Source organism: Balaenoptera acutorostrata, chromosome 1 (genome assembly GCF_949987535.1).
Source record: "Balaenoptera acutorostrata chromosome 1, mBalAcu1.1, whole genome shotgun sequence".
NCBI classification, from domain to species: domain Eukaryota; kingdom Metazoa; phylum Chordata; class Mammalia; order Artiodactyla; family Balaenopteridae; genus Balaenoptera; species Balaenoptera acutorostrata.
Genome location: NC_080064.1, coordinates 115,710,793 through 115,735,211, shown reverse-complemented (window position 1 = coordinate 115,735,211; position 24,419 = coordinate 115,710,793). Strand labels below are relative to the sequence as shown.

General features: G+C 40.7%; 1 protein-coding gene across 1 annotated transcript in view; it reads left to right on the top strand.

The window, feature by feature from the left end:
- The window catches only part of FCRL5 (Fc receptor like 5), a 51,293-nt gene that overhangs the window by 8,373 nt on the left and 18,501 nt on the right, over positions 1-24,419 (top strand). Inside the window, 8 exon segments of the mRNA XM_028163953.2 lie at positions 165-419; positions 1,550-1,804; positions 2,094-2,378; positions 3,835-4,113; positions 6,790-7,068; positions 14,094-14,116; positions 17,898-18,210; positions 21,533-21,811. Of these exon segments, the coding sequence (XP_028019754.2) occupies positions 165-419; positions 1,550-1,804; positions 2,094-2,378; positions 3,835-4,113; positions 6,790-7,068; positions 14,094-14,116; positions 17,898-18,210; positions 21,533-21,811 (1,968 nt within the window).

The window sequence follows — 24,419 nt, the reverse complement described above, 5'->3', positions numbered from 1 at the left end:
GGGTGAGTGCTTTGGTTGAAACACAGACTTGAGCAATCAGTGACTTTCCCAGGGGGATTTCTTAGGGATTCCCAAAAGCCAGGACCTCCAGTCTGAGCCTCACAAACCACTGTGATGGGGACTGCAGGCCACTCCACCTCAGATTCTTTCTCTTTCATCCACAGCAACTGAACCAAAGTCTGTAATTTTCCTCCATCCTCCATGGACCACTGTCTTCCAAGGAGAGAATGTGACACTGACTTGCAAAACAATTCACTTCGATGCATCAGAGAAAATAAAATGGTACCATCAGTATCTTCTGGAAGAAATACAAAGTGAAACCTCAGGAAACACCCATGAGGTCCATGAATCTGGAGATTACAGATGCCAGGCCCAGGACTCACTCCTGAGTAATCGTGTGAGCTTGCTCTTTTCTCCAGGTGGGAAAGAAATGAAAGAAAAAAGTTTAGAAATAATAAAATTACCCAGAACTCAGCTATATTTACTAATTCAAAAGCTATAGAAATAGGACCCAGGAATTTATATATTTTACAAGCTGCTCAGGTAAAAGGAAATTTGAGAAGCAGTTTATCTGAATGGTTTCTGAAACCATGTATAGTTTGAGGCTTATAAAATTTATTTGGAATAATAATCTACATGAGGATTTGTTAATATTTGACAGATAGATAGATAGATAGATAGATAGACAGATAGACAGAAATTTCCATTTCTGTCCTAAAGTCACCTGTTTTGAGGTGAAGCAGTATCTTTCTAGTTATAATGCTCTTTAATTTAGTGAACAAGGAAGCAGTATAGTAGCAAAGGGCTAAGAGCTTCTTTGACCTGACAATTCCCCTCTTCAGAATTTACCTACTGAAATAATCATAGATATATACAACCAAAATTGAAGAACATTAAATGGTCAAGAAAAGAAAGCTCATTAAATAAATTACCTTACTGCCATTGTAGGAAAACTTTGTGGTCATTGAAAACCAGATTAGGGAATGATATTGATGACATAGGAAAGTGTTCATAGCAAAGTAAGTGAAAAGCAAGTTATCAAGTAGATAAATATTTTAATTTCATAAAAAGAAAAGAAATACACACAGACTCTCATATACATGTACATAGAAAAAAGAACTGGAAAAAATCTGGGTGGTGAGATAATAAGATTAATTTACATTTCCGTTTACAAAATTTTCTCAAACATATGTGTTCCTTTTAAAATCAGAAAAAAAGAGGGATTTCCCAGGTGGTCCAGTGGTTAGGACTCTGCACTTCCATTTCAGGGGCACGGGTTTGATCCCTGGGTGGGGAACTAAGATCCCACAAGCCGCACATCATGGCCAAAAAATAAAATATAAAATAGATAGATAGATAGATAGATAGATAGATAGGTAGATAGATGATAGATAGATAGATAGATAGATAGGACCAGAAAAAAAGAAATGATAATTATTTTAAGAATCCTTTTTCCTAGTCCCTTTCTTATAAAATCTATTGGAATAATAATGAAAAGAAGGGAGAAACAACCAGATGAAACAAACAACTGCCCTTGTGTTTCCTACAGCCAACCTGATCCTGCAGGCTCCACTTGATGTGTTTGAAAAAGAATCTGTGATTCTGAGATGCCGAGCAAAGGCAAACACAGTACTGAATACTATAAAGCTGTACAAGAATGGAAAAGTCCTGGAAGTCCTTGAAAAATCCTCTGACTTCCATATTCATCAGGCAAGTCTGAAGGACAATGGCAAATATCACTGTGTTGGAGTTAAGGAAGATGATCGGTTGGTTTTTTCAAACTCGGTCAAAATCGAAGTCCAAGGTAAAGCCTTCATTATTTTGTGAAATAGGATAGTCAAAAGGAGGACCCCTGAGATTGTAGAGGATAAAGAGGGTGGACTGTAATACCATTGAACCTCAGGGCACAATCCTACAAGGAACAGAGAAAGTACTACTGTGCTTTGGGCTGAAGGATATTAGGAATCAAAGGTGGCATCTCTTCTGCCTGCTTTTGTATGTTCTGCTTGCTGGTGCTGAGGATGAACTGTGTTTTTCTCCAGAGCAGTTCCAAGCCTCACTGCTCCAGGGACTGTTGTGATTCTTCTCTCTAGAGCTGTTTCCAAGTCCTGTGCTGAGAGCCAGCTCCACCCAGCCCACCGAAGGAGGAGCAGTGACTCTGACCTGTGAGACCCAGCTCTCTCCACAGAGGCCAGATGTCCAGCTCCAGTTCCACTTCTTCAGAGACAGACAGTCCCTGGGGTCAGGCTGGAGAAGCTCCCCAGAATTCTGGATCCCCACCATATGGAGAGAAGACTCAGGGTCTTACTGGTGCCAGGCACAGAGCATGACTCCCTCTGTCCAGAAACAGAGCCAGAGATTACACATACAGGTGAAAAGTGAGTGTTAGTGAGGTGAGACTTGCTAAGACTGGGGCTGGGAAGAGCCGGGCAGAGTGGCACAACAGTTGTCTACTTTTTTCTTTCAATCCCATGAGATACAACTCTTTCTTTTTCTTCTGAAGTTTCTCTTCCTTGACACCATTTTTTTTCCCTGGTAGGCCTATAGGCGTAAGCCATGGGCTATGGCAGAGCCCTCCGACTGGGCTGGATGGACTCTGCTTAGCCAGATGGACAGATTCCTAGAATGCTAGATCCCTGGAGCAGAGCACTTAAGAATAAAAAAACAAAGGACAAGAGCTTGGGGACTAAATGGTTTCAATTTGCTGTCTTTAGGGATGGTGTTTTACCCACGATTACTTTTCCCTAAGTCTCTGAAACTGTGTAGGTCCTCAAGCATGACTGCTAACCAATTGTCAAATGCCTCTTCTGATTAAATTTGACCTGTCTCATAGGAGACGTGTTTGAGCATTAGGAAAGATGCAGATCTGGGGTGCATGCTTTCCTGAGTGAGGAAGGGGTGAAAGTGGTAGCATTCTCCATAAATTCACTCCCATTCCTAAGCAAAAAAGAAGGTTCTATGTTTCTTCTAAACTGTCCAGATTTTATTAATCTTTGTTCTCCAGTCACAGGCAACAGATTTTTCTTAGGTCCCTAGTTTGGACTGGAAAATTGAGAGGAAGTGGAGAGGGTGTTACCCAACAGTTACAACATAGTAATTTCTAGTATAGGATCTCCCCCAGCATAATTGATGGAACCCCAATCTCAAAGCCTACTCCCTCTCTGTTCCCAGGTATCTTCCCTTGTTCTTCAAACCCCCAGGATGACTCAAAAAGGCACTGCCCTAAGCCAACATCCTAGTGTAAAACCACAGCCACCTGGAGTATAGAACACTTTCATCACAGATTTTCCCAGTTTTAGGAGGACTGTTATGGGTCCACCTCCTCTGACCATCTAACTGACTGGCAGAGGTGTTAAGAAGTGCTTATTCCAGGGCAAGCTTGCTGTATATGCCAATGATTGATTTCCACCTAGCCATTGCAGTTGTTACAGCTTCAGAACAAGCACCTCTGATGGCAGGTCTTCCCCTCCCCTTCACCATCCACCACTTCCCCCCAAGCAACACCACTGTTGGGCACCGGATGTAATTTCCAGAATGATTAGTCCATGTTCTAACAGGTAGGGCATGAGGGGAGGGTGGGCAGGGTTGCCTCTTTTTCTTGTGCCAGATGCTCCACCAGTTCATTAGGGAGTTGAAGTTCTCCCAAACAATGGATGGACCACAGTCTGTCCACTACTTTCTCCCTCGTCCCAAGGAACAAGCTCAATTCTATTCCAGGCCAACTTCCCATCGGGTCAGCAGACTTAGCCCTTCCCATTCTGAGACTCTTCTTCTATGGCGTATTCTGTGACACCCCAATACCAAGAATCCCACATGTCATTTTTATTCATTTAGATGTTGTTCCTGACGTCCGTATATACCCTCGCCCAAAGTTGGTGTTTGAAGGGCAGGAGCTGGTGCTCATCTGCTCAGTAAATGGAGTTCCAGGGCCCATCACAATTTCTTGGTACAGAAAATTCAAAAAGCCGAGGACAGAAAGAAAGCTTCACACTTACTCAAAAACAGAATTCAAGATCCCTGTGGTGAAAAACAGTCATGATGGAGAGTATTACTGTATTGCCAGCAATAGTCGCTCCTCCTTCCGCAGTGACCCAGTGACCATCAATGTGAAAGGTGTGTCTGCCAGATATTATCTGAGGGATGGCTTTTCAAACTTCTTGAAGACCACAAGGTGGTTGGGTGGGAGTGAATGTTGATAGTTGCCAATAATTTACTACTCTGAATAATCTACCAGAAGTTAGAGACTAACAGGAGTGGGATTTAAGGATAGAAGGAGTTGTGGGAGCTTTTGGAAACTCCTAGAAACGGAGGTCAGAGAAAGTACTCAGTGGCTGGCACATGTCTGGATTCTTCATATTTACAAATTACTTTTTAGCTTAAATGCAGTGGCTCCTGGGATAAAGCCAGAACAAACAGAATTTTAGAACTGGAACAATCTGGGGCCATGTCTCTTCATAAGCCTCCTTGATTTAAGGATGTGCAGGGATTCCCTCCCTCCCACTACCTCGTTGTCTCTTTCAGTTCCAAATGACACATCCTTTCACCACCCTCAGGGCTCCTAGGGCACAGGATGTTGGGAAGAATGGGATAGAGTTCCAGATCTTCCCTGTGAAACCAAGGGAGCCTCTCTTTCAATTCTGTATCAGTTTTATCATGAAGCTGAAATCCTGAGGACCCCAGACCCCTATAGTAGAGGAACATCCCTCAATCTCTCTGCCCACAGAACATTCTGGGAGTGACTCCCATGCTCAGACAATGGCCTGGGGACCCAGGCAGTGAGGAGAGGCCACTCTCCATCAGAAGTAAGTCTGACCACCAGAAGTCACAGGGTCAGGTTGTTTGTTACCCCACAGTCTAAAGACTGCAGCTACAGAAATTCACAGGCTTTTGGTTCACATGGCATCACGGCAGGTTCATTGCCTCTGCTTGGCAAATCTGGGCTCCTTCCTGTGACTACACTCTCAGGAATTCCTTACAGTGAATCATCAACAGTAAAATACACAGTCTGACCAAAACTCTCCTAACATAGCTGTGAAAACTTTTCAGGGTCCAGATTCTGTCAGAGTTCACCATTATTTGGTTTAGATGATACTCAGTCTTTGATTTTTCTGTCAATCAAAAAAAGAAAATAGTCCAGCGATTCCTGGGTCTAATCTTCCTCTTACTGAATCCCAACAAATCTCTACTCCCTTACCTACTTCCTGCTTCTTCCCCAATTCATCTATATTAGTCTGCTCAGGCTGCCATAACATAATACCACAGACTGGGTGGTTTAACAACAGAAATTTATTTTCTCACAGTTCTGGAGGTTAAAAGTCCAAGATCAGGTGCCAGTAAGATTGGTATTTAATCAGGGCTCTCTTTCTGGCTTGTAGTAGGCCACCTTCTCTGTGTCCTCACATGACCTTTCCTCTGTGCCCTGGGAGAGAGAGAGGCCTCTCTCTTCCTCTTCTATAAGGACACCAGTCCTATCTGATTAGGGCCCCACCCTTATGACCTCATTTGACATTTATTTCCTAAAAGGCCTTATCTCCAAATACAGTCATATTGGAGATTAGGGCTTCAACATATGTATTTAGGAGGGACACAGTTCAGTCAATAACACCATTCTAATATCCCCATTGGCTCCCAGGTCTTTGAACAACTGTCTCTATCTTGTGGGCCTCATCCTTCGACAACTTCAGATACCATCACACCCCTTAATATGTCTTCAGCATCTCTCTCTCTCCCCCTCTTTGGTCCCTGGCATCTACAGAATTCACTGTTTTTCTCTTTTCTTTCTTTATCCTTCAAATCTCCAGATGCTTGAGTTTCCAATCAATCTTAATAGTTCTAAAATCATTTCTCTATCCCAGAGTTGTGGAGATATCTGTTGTTCCAATCAGCAATTAATTATTGGCAATAACCAATGTGCAAATCCATGTAGGATACAGACAGGTAGCAACATCACAGTTACTCCAACCATGTAACTATGGTTACTACACCATACTACACCACCCCGAACTACACCACCTACTTTACCAGTATCTGATGCCATCTTACCCTGAAAGCTATTAAGGTAGTTGTGGTAGTGAGAGGAAAATAGCTTCTCTAGAGCCCTGTGCTGTTCCCTTCATTGGTGGCAAACTCCAGTTCCACTTTCAAGGAGATGATATGATTCAGCATTAGACCATGAGTAAGGAGACAGACTCAGGTCCTATCTGGCCCTGAAAACAGCCTGCTGAGGGACCACAGGTGGATCTCCTAACCTTTTCCTGACTCAGTTTTCTCACCTGTAAGTAGAGAGGGTCAGGCTGGATGCAGGGAGAGTGTAGGAACAGAGGAGAGGGTCCTGGAAGAGTATGTGAATCTGGAACAGAAATGGGCTAAGGGCAGAGGCCTGAGGCCAATCCCAGCAAAGGGAGAAGTGTAGAGCAGGGACAGATAACAAGACTCAGAGAGGCTTGGCAGGTGAGGGAACAGATCTTCCACGGTCATATGGCAAAGGAAAGGGACAAGGTAAATCTGTCAGTCTGGTGGAAGCAAGATAAAGGACTTCTTCCCCAAGAACATCATTTCCTCTGGAAAACAGGAATGAGGTCACCTAACAAAGGGAGACAGGAGAGGAGAAGGGCCAGGTCTGATGGGAAAGGAGAAGACCAGCATGGAGAACAGGAGAGAGCTGGGGAGAAAAGCCTGGGAGGCACTGGGCTGCCCTGAGGGCCAGTGGACTTGAGACTCACTAGCCACTGATTGAAAGCTCCAGGAAGTGGCAGATGCACCTGTTGACTAAGTGTTTCTTTCCCTCAGTCCCCGTGTCTCAACCTGTCCTCACCCTCAACCCTCCTGGGACCCGGACTCTTGTGGGAGATGAGGTGAGCTTTGACTGTGAAGCTCAGAGAGGTTCTCTGCCCATCTGGTATCAGTTTTTTCGTGAAGGTGTGCTGCTCATGAAGATAGAAACTACTTTATGGAGAACAACGTCCTATAGATTCTCTCTGACTGCAGAGCATTCTGGGAACTACTACTGCACAGCTGACAATGGCCTTGGCCCCCAGAGCAGTGAGACCCTGAGACTCTCTGTCACCGGTAAGCCCTGGATTCCTGCCAGTGACCCATCCCTGACCCAGATCCTCTCGCACCGACCCCTTCAGAGGTCTGCCTGGATCTTCCAGTTTCCTACCCCAATCAACCTCATGCCCGTCTTGGCTCCCTTCTCATAGAACCAGCTATCTGTGGGCCTTAATCCTCATCTACCCTGGCTCAGCCAGACCCCTATGATAGCTCAGCACCTTTCCCAGCTTTTAGCAAATGAATTTGTTTTCTCAAGTTATCTTCTCAGGCCCTGTATGTTCAGTCTCCAAGCCAATTTCTCTTAACTCCATGCACAGAAGCATCTCATATTTCCTCAATAACACCTACATATTAATTTAGCTACAAGCACAGTCATATGGGCATATAGTGGGCAAGACCTTACTTTCTCCAAAGGGTTCTCAAGAAGTTCAAGCTCTTCCAGTAGGTTTAAAGAGGGCTGAAGGTGAAGGGAAGGGAGGAAATGTCTTCCTGGAAACCAGCTCATTTGTTTACTGGGGTTTCCGTGATCCTTTGACTTAACCCAGTAAAATAAATGTCATTTCATTGTATTATGTTTTTAAAATTTTTGTTGCAGTATGACATACATTTATAAAGGTATACGAACCATAGGTGTACAGCTCATGGTTGCCCATGGAACCATGAAAAAGTGTCATTTTAGGAGCAAAATTGCTTCTGTTTACACTTGGAATCTTTGTTTAGTAGAGAGTAAAAGTTCAGTTTTCTTTTCAGAGAAGAGAAATATAAATAGAAAACTCTTTTTTTTTTTTAAACATCTTTATTGAAGTATAATTGCCTTACAATGGTGTGTTAGCTTCTGCTTTATAACAAAGTGAATCAGTTATACATATACAATATGTTCCCATTTCTCTTCCCTCTTGCATCTCCCTCCCTCCCACCCTCCCCATCCCACCCCTCTAGGTGGTCACAAAGCACCGAGCTGATCTCCCTGTGCTATGCGGCTGCTTCCCACTAGTTATCTATTTTACATTTGGTAGTGTATATATGTCCATGACACTCTCTCACCCTGTCACATCTCACCCCACCCCCTCCCCATATCCTCAAGTCCATTCTCTAGTAGGTCTGTGTCTTTATTCCCGTCTTGCCACAAAGTTCTTCATGGCCTTTTTTTTTTTTTCCTTAGATTCCGTATATATGTGTTAGCATACTGTATTTGTTTTTCTCTTTCTGACTTACTTCACTCTGTATGACAGACTCTAACTCCATCCACCTCATTACAAATACCTCCATTTCATTTCTTTTTATGGCTGAGTAATATTCCATTGTATATATGTGCCACACCTTCTTTATCCATTCATCTGTCGATGGACATTTAGGTTGCTTCCATGTCCTGGCTATTGTAAATAGAGCTGCAATGAACATTTTGGTACATGACTCTTTTTGACCTATGGTTTTCTCAGGGTATATGCCCAGTAGTGGGATTGCTGGGTCGTATGGTAGTTCTATTTGTAGTTTTTTAAGGAACCTCCATACTGTTCTCCATAGTGGTTGTATCAATTTACATTCCCACCAACAGTGCAAGAGTGTTCCCTCTCCTCCACACCCTCTCCAGCATTTATTGTTTCTAGATTTTTTTGATGATGGCCATTCTGACCGGTGTGAGATGATATCTCATTGTAGTTTTGATGTGCATTTCTCTAATGATTAATGATGTTGAGCATTCTTTCATGTGTCTGTAGGCCATCTGTATATCTTCTTTGTAGAAATGTCTATTTAGATCTTCTGCCCATTTTTGGATTGGGTTGTTCGTTTTTTTGTTATTGAGCTGCATGAGCTGCTTGTAAATCTTGGAGATTAATCCTTTGTCAGTTGCTTCATTTGCAAATATTTTCTCCCATTCTGAGGGTTGTCTTTTGGTCTTGTTTATGGTTTCCTTTGCTGTGCAAAAGCTTTTAAGTTTCATTAGGTCCCATTTGTTTATTTGTGTTCTTATTTCCATTTCTCTGGGAGCTAGATCAAAAAGAATCTTGCTGTGATGTATGTCATAGAGTGTTCTGCCTATGTTTTCCTCTAAGAGTTTGATAGTGTCTGCCCTTACACTTAGGTCTTTAATCCATTTTGAGTTTATTTTTGTGCATGGTGTCAGGGAGTGTTCTAATTTCATACTTTTACATGTTCCTGTCCAATTTTCCCAGCACCACTTATTGAAGAGGCTGTCTTTTCTCCACTGTATATGTTTGCCTCCTTTATCAAAGGTAAGTTGACCATATGTGTGTGGGTTTATCTCTGGGCTTTCTATCCTGTTCCATTGATCTATATTTCTGTTTTTGTGCCAGTACCAAACTGTCTTGATTACTGAAGCTTTGTAATATAGTCTGAAGTCAGGGAGCCTGATTCCCCCAGCTCCATTTTTCGTTCTCAAGATTGCTTTGGCTATTCGGGGTCTTTTGTGTTTCCATACAAATTGTGAAATTTTTTGTTCTAGTTCTGTGAAAAATGCCAGTGGTAGTTTGATAGGGATTGCATTGAATCTGTAGATTGCTTTGGGTAGTAGAGTCATTTTCACAATGTTGATTCTTCCAATCCAGGAACATGGTATATCTCTCCATCTATTTGTATCATCTTTAATTTCTTTCATCAGTGTCTTATAATTTTCTGCATACAGGTCTTTTGTCTCCTTAGGTAGGTTTATTCCTAGATATTTTATTCTTTTTGTTGCAATGGTAAATGGGAGTGTTTTCTTAATTTCACTTTCAGATTTTTCATCATTAGTGTATAGAAATGTAAGAGATTTCTGTGCATTAATTTTGTATCCTGCTACTTTACCAAATTCATTGATTAGCTCTAGTAGTTTTCTGGTAGCATCTTTAGGATTCTCTATGTATAGTATCATGTCATCTGCAAATAGTGACAGCTTTACTTCTTCTTTTCCGATTTGGATTCCTTTTATTTCTTGTTCTTCTCTGATTGCTGTGGCTAACACTTCCAAAACTATGTTGAATAATAGTGGTGAGAGTGGGCAACCTTGTCTTGTTCCTGATCTTAGTGGAAATGGTTTCAGTTTTTCACCATTGAGGACAATGTTGGCTGTGGGTTTGTCATATATGGCCTTTATTATGTTGAGGAAAGTTCCCTCTATGCCTACTTTCTGCAGGGCTTTTATCATAAATGGGTGTTGAATTTTGTCGAAAGCTTTCTCTGCATCTATTGAGATGATCATATGGTTTTTCTCCTTCAATTTGTTAATATGGTGTATCACATTGATTGATTTGCGTATATTGAAGAATCCTTGCATTCCTGGGATAAACCCCACTTGATCATGGTGTATGATCCTTTTAATGTGCTGTTGGATTCTGTTTGCTAGTATTGTGTTGAGGATTTTTGCATCTATGTTCATCAGTGATATTGGCCTGTAGTTTTCTTTCTTTGTGACATCTTTGTCTGGTTTTGGTATCAGGGTGATGGTGGCCTCGTAGAATGAGTTTGGGAGTGTTCCTCCCTCTGCAATATTTTGGAAGAGTTTGAGAAGGATAGGTGTTAGCTCTTCTCTAAATGTTTGATAGAATTCACCTGTGAAGCCATCTGGTCCTGGGCTTTTGTTTGTTGGAAGGTTTTTAATCACAGTTTCAATTTCAGTGCTTGTGATTGGTCTGTTCATATTTTCTATTTCTTCCTGGTTCAGTCTCGGCAGTTTGTGCATTTCTAAGAATCTGTCCATTTCTTCCAGGTTGTCCATTTTATTGACATAGAGTTGCTTGTAGTAATCTCTCATGATCTTTTGTATTTCTGCAGTGTCAGTGGTTACTTCTCCTTTTTCATTTCTAATTCTATTGATCTGAGTCTTCTCCCTTTTTCTCTTGATGAGTCTGGCTAATGGTTTATCAATTTTGTTTATCTTCTCAAAGAACCAGCTTTTAGTTTCATTGATTTTTGCTATTGTTTCCTTCATTTCTTTTTCATTTATTTCTGACCTGATCTTTATAATTTCTTTCCTTCTGCTGGCTTTGGGGTTTTTTTGTTCTTCTTTCTCTAATTGCTTTAGGTGCAAGGTTAGGTTGTTTATTCGAGATGTTTCCTGTTTCTTGAGGTAGGCTTGTATTGCTATAAACTTCCCTCTTAGCACTGCTTTTGCTGCGTCCCATAGGTTTTGGGTCGTTGTATCTCCATTGTCATTTGTTTCTAGGTATTTTTTGATTTCCCCTTTGATTTTTTCAGTAATCACTTCGTTATTAAGTAATGTATTGTGTAGCCTCCATGTGTTTGTATTTTTTACAGATCTTTTCCTGTAATTGATATCTAGTCTCATAGCGTTGTGGTCGGAAAAGATACTTGATACGATTTCAATTTTCTTAAATTTACCAAGGCTTGATTTGTGACCCAAGATATGATCTATCCTGGAGAATGTTCCATGAGCACTTGAGAAAAATGTGTATTCTGTTGTTTTTGGGTGGAATGTCCTATAAATATCAATTAAGTCCATATTGTTTAATGTATCATTTAAAGCTTGTGTTTCCTTATTTATTTTCATTTTGGATGATCTGTCCATTGGTGAAAGTGGGGTGTTAAAGTCCCCTACTATGATTGTGTTGCTGTCGATTTCCCCTTTTATGGCTGTTAGTATTTGCCTTATGTATTGAGGTGCTCCTATGTTGGGTGCATAAATATTTGCAATTGTTATATCTTCTTCTTGGATTGATTCTTTGATCATTATGTAGTGTTCTTCTTTGTCTCTTGTAATAGTCTTTATTTGAAAGTCTATTTTGTCTGATATGAGAATTGCTACTCCAGCTTTCTTTTGATTTCCATTTGCATGGAATATCTTTTTCCATCCCCTCACTTTCAGTCTGTATGTGTCTCTAGGTCTGAAGTGGGTCTCTTGTAGACAGCATATATATGGGTCTTGTTTTTGTATCCATTCAGCCAGTGTATATCTTTTGGTTGGAGCATTTAATCCATTTACATTCAAGGTAATTATCGATATGTATGTTCCTATTCCCATTTTCTTAAATGTATTGGGTTTGTTATTGTAGGTGTTTTCCTTCTCTTGTGTTTCTTGCCTAGAGAAGTTCCTTTAGCATTTGTTGTAAAGCTGGTTTGGTGGTGCTGAATTCTCTTAGCTTTTGCTTGTCTGTAAAGGTTTTAATTTCTCCATCGAATCTGAATGAGATCCTTGCTGGGTAGAGTAATCTTGGTTGTAGGTTTTTCTCCTTCATGACTTTAAGTATATCCCGCCACTCCCTTCTGGCTTGCAGAGTTTCTGCTGAAAGATCAGCTGTTAACCTTATGGGGATTCCCTTGTGTGTTATTTGTTGTTTTTCCCTTGCTGCCTTTAATATGTTTTCCTTATATTTAATTTTTGACAGTTTGATTAATATGTGTCTTGGCGTGTTTCTCCTTGAGTTTATCCTGTATGGGACTCTCTGTGCTTCCAGGACTTGATTAACTATTTCCTTTCCCATATTAGGGAAGTTTTCAACTATAATCTCTTCAAATATTTTCTCAGTCCCTTTCTTTTTCTCTTCTTCTTCTGGGACCCCTATAATTCAAATGTTGGTGCGTTTAATGTTGTCCCAGAGGTCCCTGAGACTGTCCTCAGTTCTTTTCATTCTTTTTTCTTTATCCTGCTCTGTAGTAGTTATTTCCACCATTTTATCTTCCAGGTCACTTATCCTTTCTTCTGCCTCAGTTATTCTACTATTGATCCCATCTAGAGTATTTTTAATTTCATTTATTGTGTTTTTCATCATTGCTTGGTTCCTCTTTAGTTCTTCTACATCCTTGTTAAATATGTCTTGCATTTTGTCTATTCTATTTCCAAGATTTTGGATCATCCTTACTATCATTATTCTGAATTCTTTTTCAGGTAGACTACCTATTTCCTCTTCATTTGTTAAGTCCGGTGTGTTTTGACCCTGCTCCTTCATCTGCTGTGTGTTTTTCTGTCATCTCATTTTGCTTATCTTACTGTGTTTGGGGTCTCCTTTTCACAGGCTGCAGGTTCGTAGTTCCCGTTGTTTTTGGTATCTGTCCCCAGTGGCTAAGGTTGGTTCAGTGGGTTGTATAGGCTTCCTGGTGGAGGGAACTAGTGCCTGAGTTCTGGTGGATGAGGCTGGATCTTGTCTTTCTGGTGGGCATGTCCACGTCTGGTGGTGTATTTTGGGGTGTCTGTGGCCTTATTATGATTTTAGGCAGCCTCTCTGCTAATGGATGGGGTTGTGTTCCTGTCTAGCTAGTTGTTTGGCATAGGGTGTCCAGCACTGTAGCTTGCTGGTCGTTGAGTGAAGCTGGGTCTTGATGTTGAGATGGAGATCTCTGGGAGATTTTTGCCGTTTGGTATTACGTGGAGCTGGGAGGTCTCTTGTGGACCAGTGTTCTGAAGTTGGCTCTCCCACCTCAGAGGCACGGCCCTGATGCCTGGCTGGAGCACCAAGAGCCTTTCGTCCACACGACTGGGAGATGGGGGTCCCTAAGGGGGCACTAACGGCAGAACAGAAACTCCTCTCAGCGTCATCCACGCTCTGATGATGCTCCTTCTCCGTGGAGCAGAGGGGCCGGTGCCCAGAGGCTCGCTGCCCTGCCGAGCCGTGGAGGGCTGCTGTCGGGATGGAGCACGCTGAGGATTACGCATCCCCGTCTCTGCGACCAGACCTTTCGGCGGCTCGGACCAACTGCCAGAAAACTCTTGAATCTGGTGTATCAGATCATTTTAGATCAGAAGAAAAAAAACCCCATGTCTCCAGTGGGTGAGGGTTTGTTAAGGATATCCAGGGAGTAAAAAAACAAAAAAAAACAAAAAACGAAAAACAGGAAAGACATTATATTCAGACTCATGGAATAAGAACTGAGAGATCGCTCAGAATTCAACTTATTTCTCAAAAACAGATTATGCTGATGTTTGATGAGCTAGAAGCTTTCATTATTCTCTACTCCTAGGCCCATCAGCTATTTCCTTTCTATGTCCTTCTGCCCCATTGTTCTTACTGCTCCTAAGTGCTTTCCACCCTCATTCTTATGACTCTATCTTATAACTTATCTTTACTCAAAACTCCTGTTAATTTCAGCATTGACTGCCTTGGACTTCTGGGTATGACATCCTGCTCTGTATTTCAGCGTCTGCCCCAATTGCCAAAGCGGTGCTTCCAACTAGTCAAGCAGCTTAGCTCTAAGACACCTCATAGGCCACTGGCAAGTCTATACATAGAATGTTCTTAAACCAACTGCTCACCTCTAATTCAACAAATGATGGCCAAGAGAGCAGGGTCACTTGGGACAACATGACATGTAATGAACTACGTTTAAGAAAATACTTTTTCTAGGAATGATATGCACAGCAAGACCTCTGAGGTTTCCTAGAAAGAGCCAGTGTACATGAATAACATCTTGCTCAGGTTGTCTGATGTCAGCGTGGGTCAGAAAACCTGAATTCTAGCCCTGGGTATGAAAATAGCTAGCTCATAATTTGGGCAAAACTTTTAAATTTTCTTTGTCTTGCTTTTCACCTTCTATTGAAAGTTAAATAAGACAGTAATTAGTGTCCCTTAAAGCCCCAGAATTCTGTGATTTGAGTTGGAATAGGAACCCAGAGGCCATGAATTCATGAAGCTCTGGAAGAAACAAAGTGAGGGAGAGGCTGAGCGACACTCGTCAAAGCCCCAGACAAGACAACCAGGGAAATCTGTGGGTGCCCCAGAGCTGGGCTCGTTTAGCTGGCAAAACAAGGGAGAGCATCAGTTTGACAGAGTCTCATCATCTCTCACAGCGGGGAGTTAGGGGAGGCACTTTTAGGGCTTTGGGAGCAGGAATTGGTCAGAGTGTGATTGTAACTGCAAGTGTGGTCTGGTCAGAATTTGTAAATTAGGCAAGTTTCTGTTATAGTCTGTGGTCTTAGGAACCCATGAGTCCATTTGGAGTTCTTATTACTATGGTCCTATCTTGGAACATATGGATCTGAAAGACCTCTTGCTCCTCGATAGCTCTTGTTTCAGATCATAGAAATAAAACATGGCCAAAGAAAGACATTACCCCAATATAAATTGTTGAGTAAAGAGATTATTTTAAAAATGTAAATGATCTGAGACCCAGACTCCAAAGCCTGAAGCCAATCTACCTAGGAAAGCCCCAAGCCCTAAGACATCCTCTTTCTCATTATGATGCTGTATTTTCTTCTCAAATTTAGCAATATCTGAAACCCCTTTATTTCCCGTCTCGTGTCTGTCTTCCTCAATGCCAGAGTATAAGCTTCATGAGAATGGAACCTTATCAGTTTTGGTCTGCACCTCATCCCTGTGCCTACTTGGTGTCTGGCATAGAGTAGGTCCTCAGTCAGCATTTGTAATTTCATGAACAAAAAGGTCTTTGAGATGAGATGAGGAAAAAAAGAGCAGGGAGAGAACATTGATCTTTGCAACTGTTTATATCAACTGAACAGAAGTAAATTAGCCTTAAATTAGCAAACAAGTTGAGAAGCTTCACTGTGAGCCATGCAGACTTTCTGGCAGAATAATCTGGGGGTTTTTTTTCTCCCAAGGGAATATACCCCAAAGAGAAGACACAGAAATTTCGTGGGAATGTGAGCTAATAAGATATACCAATTTTGAATCTATCAACAGCCCTGGGTCACTAAAACACTACCCACCCCTCATACACACACACAGCTTTCTCAAGCAAATACAAAACTCGGAATATAACTTTATTCATTGAAGTAAAAGCCATAAAGAAAACAATTCCAATATGAGTATCTTATAGGTATAGCTGATTCACTTTGTTATAAAGCAGAAAGTAACACACCATTGTAAAGCAATTATACTCCAATAAAGATGTTAAAAAAAAAAAGAGATGATAAGATAACAGAAAAGAAAAATATATATACATATATATAACAGAGCTCAGGAGAAAAACCAAACCTATGTTAGAAATAAAATCCAAATTTGAAGCAGTAAGAAGAGAATGCATACTTCCAAAATCTGTTAATGGAATGGAGAATTGGTTTGAGAAAATAATACAGAATGCAAAGTAGAAAGACACAGAAAAGGCAAAAAGAAAAAGAAAGTAAAATATGGAGATCAGACAACGAAGACCACAAGTGTGGATAATTAAGTGTCTAAAGAGAGAAACAAAACTCAAAGACATAATAAAAAGTTTCCTGAAGTGAAGAAAACTTGAATATGTAGATCAAAAGACATATCCTGATGAGGTTATTGACTTTCAAGGCTAAAAATATACGTGTGTGTGTGTGTGTGTGCACGCGTGCACCCGTGTGTGTGTGTGATCATGGCAAAAAAAAGAAAAAAAAGCAGTCATCTCAGAAAGAAAAAATATGCAGTTGGTCTTAGTCTTTACACAGAAGTCAATACTAAGAGAGAGAGGAATGGTATTCAGACTTGGACTTTCAGAGGAGAAATGAGAACTGAAAATTTATATCAAATCAGAAAAACATTTTCAAACATGCAAGAATTCAGGGAACTTAGTACCCATTAACACTTCTTGAAAAATTACTTGATGACAAACTCTAGCCAGCCAAGGTATGAATCAATATAAAAGACTCAAAATGAGGAAACTATGATATGGAAAGTGAATACTGAATCTATTCAGATCGGTAGTTCTCAGCCTTGGCTGCATATTAGAATTACCTAGGAATTTTGAAAAAAGACTTTTTACTAAGCTCTCTCCAGACCAATTAAATTCAGAATCTCTCAGATGGGGTCTCAGAATCCACATTTTTTAACACAACCTCAGTTGAAAATATTGTACAGATATGGTTGAAAACCACTGATTCAGACATAAAAACAAAGGCTAAGCAATATGAGAGTTATGGTTACAGAATAGAAAGCAACTATTCTAAATGCTGAAAAAGTAAAAAATACATGTAACAAAGGAAAATCATTCAGAGGGAGAAGAGGAAATGAAAAAACCAATTTTCTTATGATTATTATTATTTCATAATGGAGGATAAAAATTGACTTAATAATTTAGAAAAGTTAATGACAGATTTCAAAGTTTTCATTTCGTAAATAATTTCTGGATACTTTATAGAGAACAACTCGTCATTAATGAATTACAGCTCACTAACGGTCCATAAAAAATCAAATAATAAACTGTAAGGTCCCATAGGATAGAATAAGTCAATTCTTCAGAGGGAACAACTGTAGAGTTTAAAACTAGGAAAAGAGAAATGATAAGAAAAATAAGCCTGTGCATTTATATGACTATAATTGATCAGAGGGTGGGGAAAGGAAACTCTTACATACCATTAGTGCAAGTGTAAATTGGTTGAAACTTTTTGAAGAAAAATTTAACATTATATATCATTATTTGAAATGCCCATATCCCAATCCCAGAAATCCCACTTTGAAGAATTTATCCTAAGAAATGCGTTGACAAAATACAATGATATATATACAGAATTGTGTAATGCAGCCTTATTCAAAATTAGAAAACAATAACAACCTAAAGTTCCATAATGGGGAATTGCTTAAGTGTATTACAGTAAATTCATACCATTGAATGCTTTGCTGTTGTTAAAAATAATCAAGCAATATTTACCCTAAATTATCAAATTTTAAATTTAGAGGAGTTGCATTTTATGCATGTAAATTATACCTCAATAAAGCTGATTTTTTAAGTGACTGAGATAGATCTTTAGGTAATAACATAGAATGATGTTCATGATATTTTGCTATGGGGAAAAATCAGATTGTAGACCAGTATGTATATTGTGATCCCATGCATGTATGTGGGGTTTTTATGCATTTGTTTATGTGTTGATAAGAATAAGAGTTCTTACACATAGAAAAGATCTCGAAAGTGTCACCAAATAATCAACAGAGGTAACCTCTGAAAAATAGAAATAAAGGAAATGGGAAAAGATCCTGGTATCAACTAACTCATTTTTGCTTTCAGTTCCAGTATCTCGCCCTGTCCTCACCCTCAGGGTTCCCAGGGCCCAGGCTGTGGTGGGGGACGTGATGGAGCTTCACTGTGAGGCCTGGAGAGGCTCTCCCCCGATCCTGTACCAGTTTTATCATGAGAATGTCAGCCTGGGGAGCAGCTCAAGCCCCTCTGGTAGGGGAGCTTCCTTCAACCTCCTTCTGACGGCAGAGCATTCTGGGAACTACTTCTGTGAGGCCAACAATAGCCAGGGGGTCCAGCGCAGTAACACAGTGTCACTCAGTGTCAGAGGTAAGTGGACCCAACTACAGCACAGCCAGGGACAGACCATCTCCCCCACCTTCCCCTGTAGCCGAGATTGGAGGTACCCCAGGGTCATTTGCATCATTTCTACACAGCCTCCAACTGAGAGTTGTACATTTTCAGGAACTTGCACCTTCCCTTTGCTTGCTTTGCCTCTCCTGGTAACAGCAGTGCAAGACATTGTGAACAAAAGTTTCTTAACATAGGAATAAAGGCTTTTAAAACACAAATTGCATCCTGGCCAACAATGATCAGCAAGAAAGGAAATTATAAAGTTCAGCATGTCTCACCTCAGAAGAGATTTAGTTGGGGTTTCCTTTGTCAGTCAATCAATAAAAAGGCCAACTCATCCTTTCACTGGCTCATGAATTTCTCTCTAGCTTCTCCTGCCCCTGTCCCAGAGCATCTCAGATCTCCAGCCAGAACTCCTGCTAAAAGACCTTTCACATCATTCTCCTGACATCTTACCTCTCATTCAGCTATAGCACTCTCTCTCCTACCTGGCCTGTCATGGGCTGGCCTCCTAGTCATGTCCACTTTCAGTGCAGGCTTGGCATCTCACTCACAGTCTTCCTGTCTACCCTACACTCTGCCATCATTCCATAACTCGTCCACATGGATGACCCACTCAACACCATGTCTTGTCATTCTTTCCGCCACCCACTGCCCCGTACATACACTACTCCAGTCACCTGACCACAACCTCCTATCCCTCTACTTGTTTCTTCAAATCCTCCAATCACTAGGGGCAGGACAGGAATAAAGATACAGATGTAGAGAATGGACTTGAGGACACAGGGATTGGGAAGGGTAAGCTGGGACAAAGTGAGAGAGTGGCATGGACATATATACACTACCAAATGTAAAATAGATAGCTAGTGGGAAGAAGCCACATAACACAGGGAGATCAGCTCGGTACTTTGTGACCACCTAGAGGGGTGGGATAGGGAGGGAGAGAGGGAGACGCAAGAGGGAGGAGATATGGGGATATATGTATATGCACAGCTGATTCACTTTGTTATAAAGCAGAAACTAACACACCATTGTAAAGCAATTATACTCCAATAAAGATGTTTAAAAAAAATTTAAAAATACAGGAATTAAAAAAAATAAAATCCTCCAATCATTATTGTTCTCAGACCTCAACAGAACCCCAAGTTCATTAACACCTTTACTTCCTCCCAGACAATCACACCCTCGACTCCCACCACCATTTGAGTGTTTGTCTCTGTATCCATCCAGTAACTCATCCCTCCTCTTCCTAAGGTATAGAAGACTGCTTCCTATGAAAGGTGAAAATCTCCATCTCACCTCTAGAGTCCATCCTTTCTTGCATTCTCAGACACTTTGAACAACTTTCTGTCCTGCTTTATAGGATCCTTCCCATTGACATTTAACGTGCTATGTCTGTCCCATGACTAAGAAAAAACCCTAACTTGGTCCCACTTACGTCTCCAGCCACTGCTCTCTTATGGCTAAACTTCCGAGAAAGAGTCAGTGCACAGATTGTCTCCATTTCCTCCTTACCCACTAGGATTTAACACTTGGTTTCTTCTGACCTCTATACAAAAAATGATTCTCACAAAGGTCACCAATGACCTCCATGGCTTTAAATCCAATGGCCATTTTCCAATCCTCACCTTACTTGATCTCTCAGAAATAGTACATACTGTTTGCATTTTCTTTCTTCTTGAAACCCTCCCTTCCTTGGCTTCAGTGACTTCACCTTCTCCTGGATCTCCTTTCTCTGCCACTCCTTCTCAGTTCCCTTTACTAGCTCCTCCTTCTATAGACAAACTATAAAAGCATTGGTGTGTCCCAGAGCTTTGTCCTGCATGTACCCTCTTCTCTTATATATGTTCTTTCTCTGAATGATCCTGGGGGTGTCATCTATAAATGATTCTTAAACTTTTATCTCCAAAAGAGACCTCCTACCTGAGCACCTGCTTATGCCATATCTCTTAAAGGCTCATGAACTTGAACATCTCTAAAACTGAACTCATGGAAATCCCCCCAGATCTGGTCCTCCTCCAAGTGTCCCTAGCTCTGTGAAAGACACATCCATTCATCCAGATATACAAGGCAAAAACCCAGGAGGCTCCCTTGCCATTTCTCTCCCTTGGTCTCCATAGCCAGTTAATCATTGACTCCTATTGATTTTATTTCCAAAATATTCCTTGGATCTTTTCTTTCTATCTTTACTGCCACTATCATAGTCAAATCTACCACCATTTCAATTACTGCAATGCCACCACTCGACCCCTAATAACCTCTCCATTCCATTTCTGTCCCATTACAATCCATTTTGCACACTGAGATCAAAATTGTCTTTAAAAAAGACAGGTTTGATCATCTCATGCCCCTGTATAGAGACACTTACAGGTTTCCCATTGCTCTGTGAAGAAGGATCAAAATCCGTACCATGGCTTGTGAAGCTCTGCCTAGCTCTCCAGCCTCCTATTTCACGGCACTCTTCAAACCCTTCTCTTAGTGCTGCTGTCACCTCGTTTCAACAGCTCAAAAACTCCCACCTTCTTCCCAGCTCAGGGCCTTTGCACACACTGTTTGCCTGCCTGTGCAGTCTTCATTCCCTTCCTCACTTGGTTAATTCAGATGTCACTTTGTGAGGCAGCATTACCTGACTAACCCATACTAGATCAGGTCCCATTATTATACATTTCATAGCATCCTATTCTTTACTTTGTATCAATTATCAACGTTTTAATTATGTATTTGTATTTCTATTTAATTACTCTATCCTCTCATCTAGATTGCAGGCTTCATGAGAGCAGGGACTGTGTCTTTCTCACTATTGAATCTCCAGCATATTGTGTAGTTCCTGAGACTTTTAAACTGCTCAATTAATTTTTGATGAATGAATAAATATGAAAATGAGCCAATAACTTGATCAATATTTATTCTCTTTGGGGTCTTATTTTTGATGCGGCCAAGGCTCAGTTACATCCCTGGCTATGTAAGCAGCAGTCTCCCCTGTTTCTCATTTTCTATTGAACTGATTTCTCCTTTTCTCCAATTGTCTTTTGACTTCTCAGATACTTGGGTTTCCATTTAATCTCTGTTTTCAGATTCTCCAAACAATTTTGAGATTGTATATCGAAGTATTCCAGACTATATATAACACTACACAAATGGTTTGTTTCTTCAGATCTGAAGAGATTATAGCTGAGCTCTGAGTGATGTCACAAGGTCATTAAAAACAGAAAAACATTTTCCTGTTTGAAATGTCTTTTCTATGGAGGAACATATTTAAACAGCATGAACTAATGGTTAACTATCTTTCTTCCTTCAGTTCCAGTGTCTCATCCTGTCCTCACCCTCAGGGCTTCCAGGGCCCAGGCTGTGGTGGGGGACATGGTAGAGCTTCACTGTGAGGCCCAGAGAGGCTCTCCCCCGATCCTGTACCAGTTTTATCATGAGGATGTCGCCGTGGGGAGCAGCTCAGCTCCCTTGGGAGGAGGAGCATCCTTCAACCTCTCTCTGACCATGAAACATTCTGGAAACTACTCCTGTAAGGCTGACAATGGCCTTGGGGTCCAGCATAGTGAGGTGATGTTACTCAGTGTCATAGGTGAGTTGGTCCTGCCCGCAGGCAGCACAACCAGGGACTGACCGTCTTCTCTCCCCGGCAGCAGAAATGGAGCTCCAGCACTCCTGTTTGCTGGTGTGACCCCCCAGCATATTTTCTGCACATAGAATCTCCAGTTGAAAGTCTGGGATCCTTCCTGTGGCTGCGGTTTCAGAAACCTGGACCCTCTCAGCAGCACAGTTCAAGAAGTCTTCTTGAATGTGATCAAAACTCCTCACTAAAAATGCAAAGAAGGTTTTTAGAACATTGACTATATTTTGATCTGCAATTATGATTAAAAAAAGGGAAAATAATGAATTCTAAGTATAGGTTTCATTGCCCCAAAAAAGGTTGGGCCATTCTTTGTCCTGGTTTTTCTCTCTTTGACTTCCAACAAACTTCTACTCTTGAGCTTCTTTCACTGCCAGGGATATAAACATGCCTCACATTTCCATATTAAAAATTCTATATTAATATTAGCTAGGTACATAGCCTTTAAGGATATACCATCACAACCAATCCAAGTTAGTTTACAAAGTGATTCTTAAAGTAGTGGGGACACAGAGGTGAAAGCAGGATGACATGGAATGAAAATGGTCACCCATTAATCAAATTCTTTCATTCTCTAAGCTGTCTGACATCTTGCCATTAGGTATAAAAACCAAAGGAAAACTGCTTCTTGTCATCTCTGAATCTGCTTTGTGATGATCCCCTACAGGTCAAACTTATGGTAGAGCAAAAGTATGCTAAGGGCTTTTGAGATGGATGTTCTAGTCTTGGTTCTGAAGATACTAGCTCTATGAACTTGGCCAAGCATATTTCCCTATATTGACCTCAATTTCCTCATTCATAAAGTGAGAAAATTGAACTAGATGAATACCAGGGTCATCCTCAACCCTAGAATTCTATTATTTTGGTGCACAGGGAATATGGCTTTTGTCAGACTCAAAGGTTCCTGGAAGGAGACATGCTAAAGGAGAAGCTGGGAGTCCCTGCTCCTAGGATACAACCCAGAGAAACACGAGACCATGAAATAGCATGCAAATGCTTTCTAAAGTACATAAAGCAAAATACAGGCTGATACTCTTAGTCTCCCTTGGCTGGGTCCCTGAGTATCGTAAGAAATACAGACAAAATCGCATGAGCAGGTTGATTTAGGCATACCAGCCCAGGAGCCAACATCCCATCAAGGTGGCCGGGGCAGCCATCTCTTTGGCATCTAGCAGGCAACTTGATTGCAGATTTGATTTTTTCCATTCAACCAGTCCATTCTTCTTCCCCCAGTAGCAGGCAGCACCTGCCTCAGCCAATTTTCCTCTAAGGTTCACAGGGACTCTTACCACATGGTTTACACACTCACCTCTTAGATCCACCACACAGGCATGTACTTCTGACCAAGTGCCACTCCCTCCCTCTTCACAACACAGTGGACCAGCACATCATACCCCTCACACTCTGTATTCGTGATTTTATACACATCCTCATTCCTTTGTTTCTATGATCCCTGGTGCAAATGCCTATTATTTATGCTGGTGCTATCACACCTAACGGACTTCTTGCTAGATGATTGTGTCTGAGTCCTAGAACTAGGACACAGATCATGGAGAACTGCAAGAAAAAGGAATACTTATTATCATTGTCACTACCATCATCATCATCACCACCATCAATACTTACTGAGCCCTTGTATGTGCCAGGCCCTGTGCTTAGTACTTGACATGCAATATCTCATTTAATCTTTAAGATAAACCACTGAGGTTAAAAATGAGATCATTTTTATCCTCAGTTTGCAGGAGAGGAAACTGAAACTTAGAGAGGTGAAGTAACTAGCTTAGAGACACAGCTAGCAATGGTAGAGCCAGGTTGAAAAATGAGTCTATCCAACTCAATGTAAATATACATTATAATATCTCTCATCCTTTGTGGCCAGGTTTAACACAACTTTTTAATAATTTATTATTCTGGAAGAATACATAAACTTTCACGATAAAAAATCAAATGGAGCAAAAGGGTACTTTCAGGTATATTTTTCTAGAAATATTAAAATATATTATAAACAAAGGCATAGAATTTTTTACAAGTACAATCATATTACACATATAGTTATGCAACTTGCATTTTTTACTTGATATATCTTGGATATCTTTCGTGTTTTATTAGCAAGTCAACTAGGTTGTCTCCAGTTTTTAGCTATTATAAAAATTCTACAATAGAAATCTTTGTGCAAATATATTTGCAAATACTTTTTTAAATAGAAGTTTAGTTACAATAGTATAGTTACAATGTGTAGAGCAAAGTGATTCAGTTTTATATACGTATATATATATATATATATATATATATATATATATATATATTCATTATCAGATTCTTTTCCATTGAAGGTTATTACAAGATATTGAGTATAGTTCCCTGTGCTATACAGTAGGCCCTTGCTGGTTATCTATTTTATATATAGTAGGGTATACATGTAAATCCCAAACTCCAAATTTATCTCACCCCCGCCTGCTAGCCCCCTTGGTAACCATAAGTTTGTTTTCTATGTCTGTGGGTCTACTTCTGTTTTTTTGTTTGTTTGTTTTTGGTTTTTTGTTTGTTTTTTTGTTTGTTT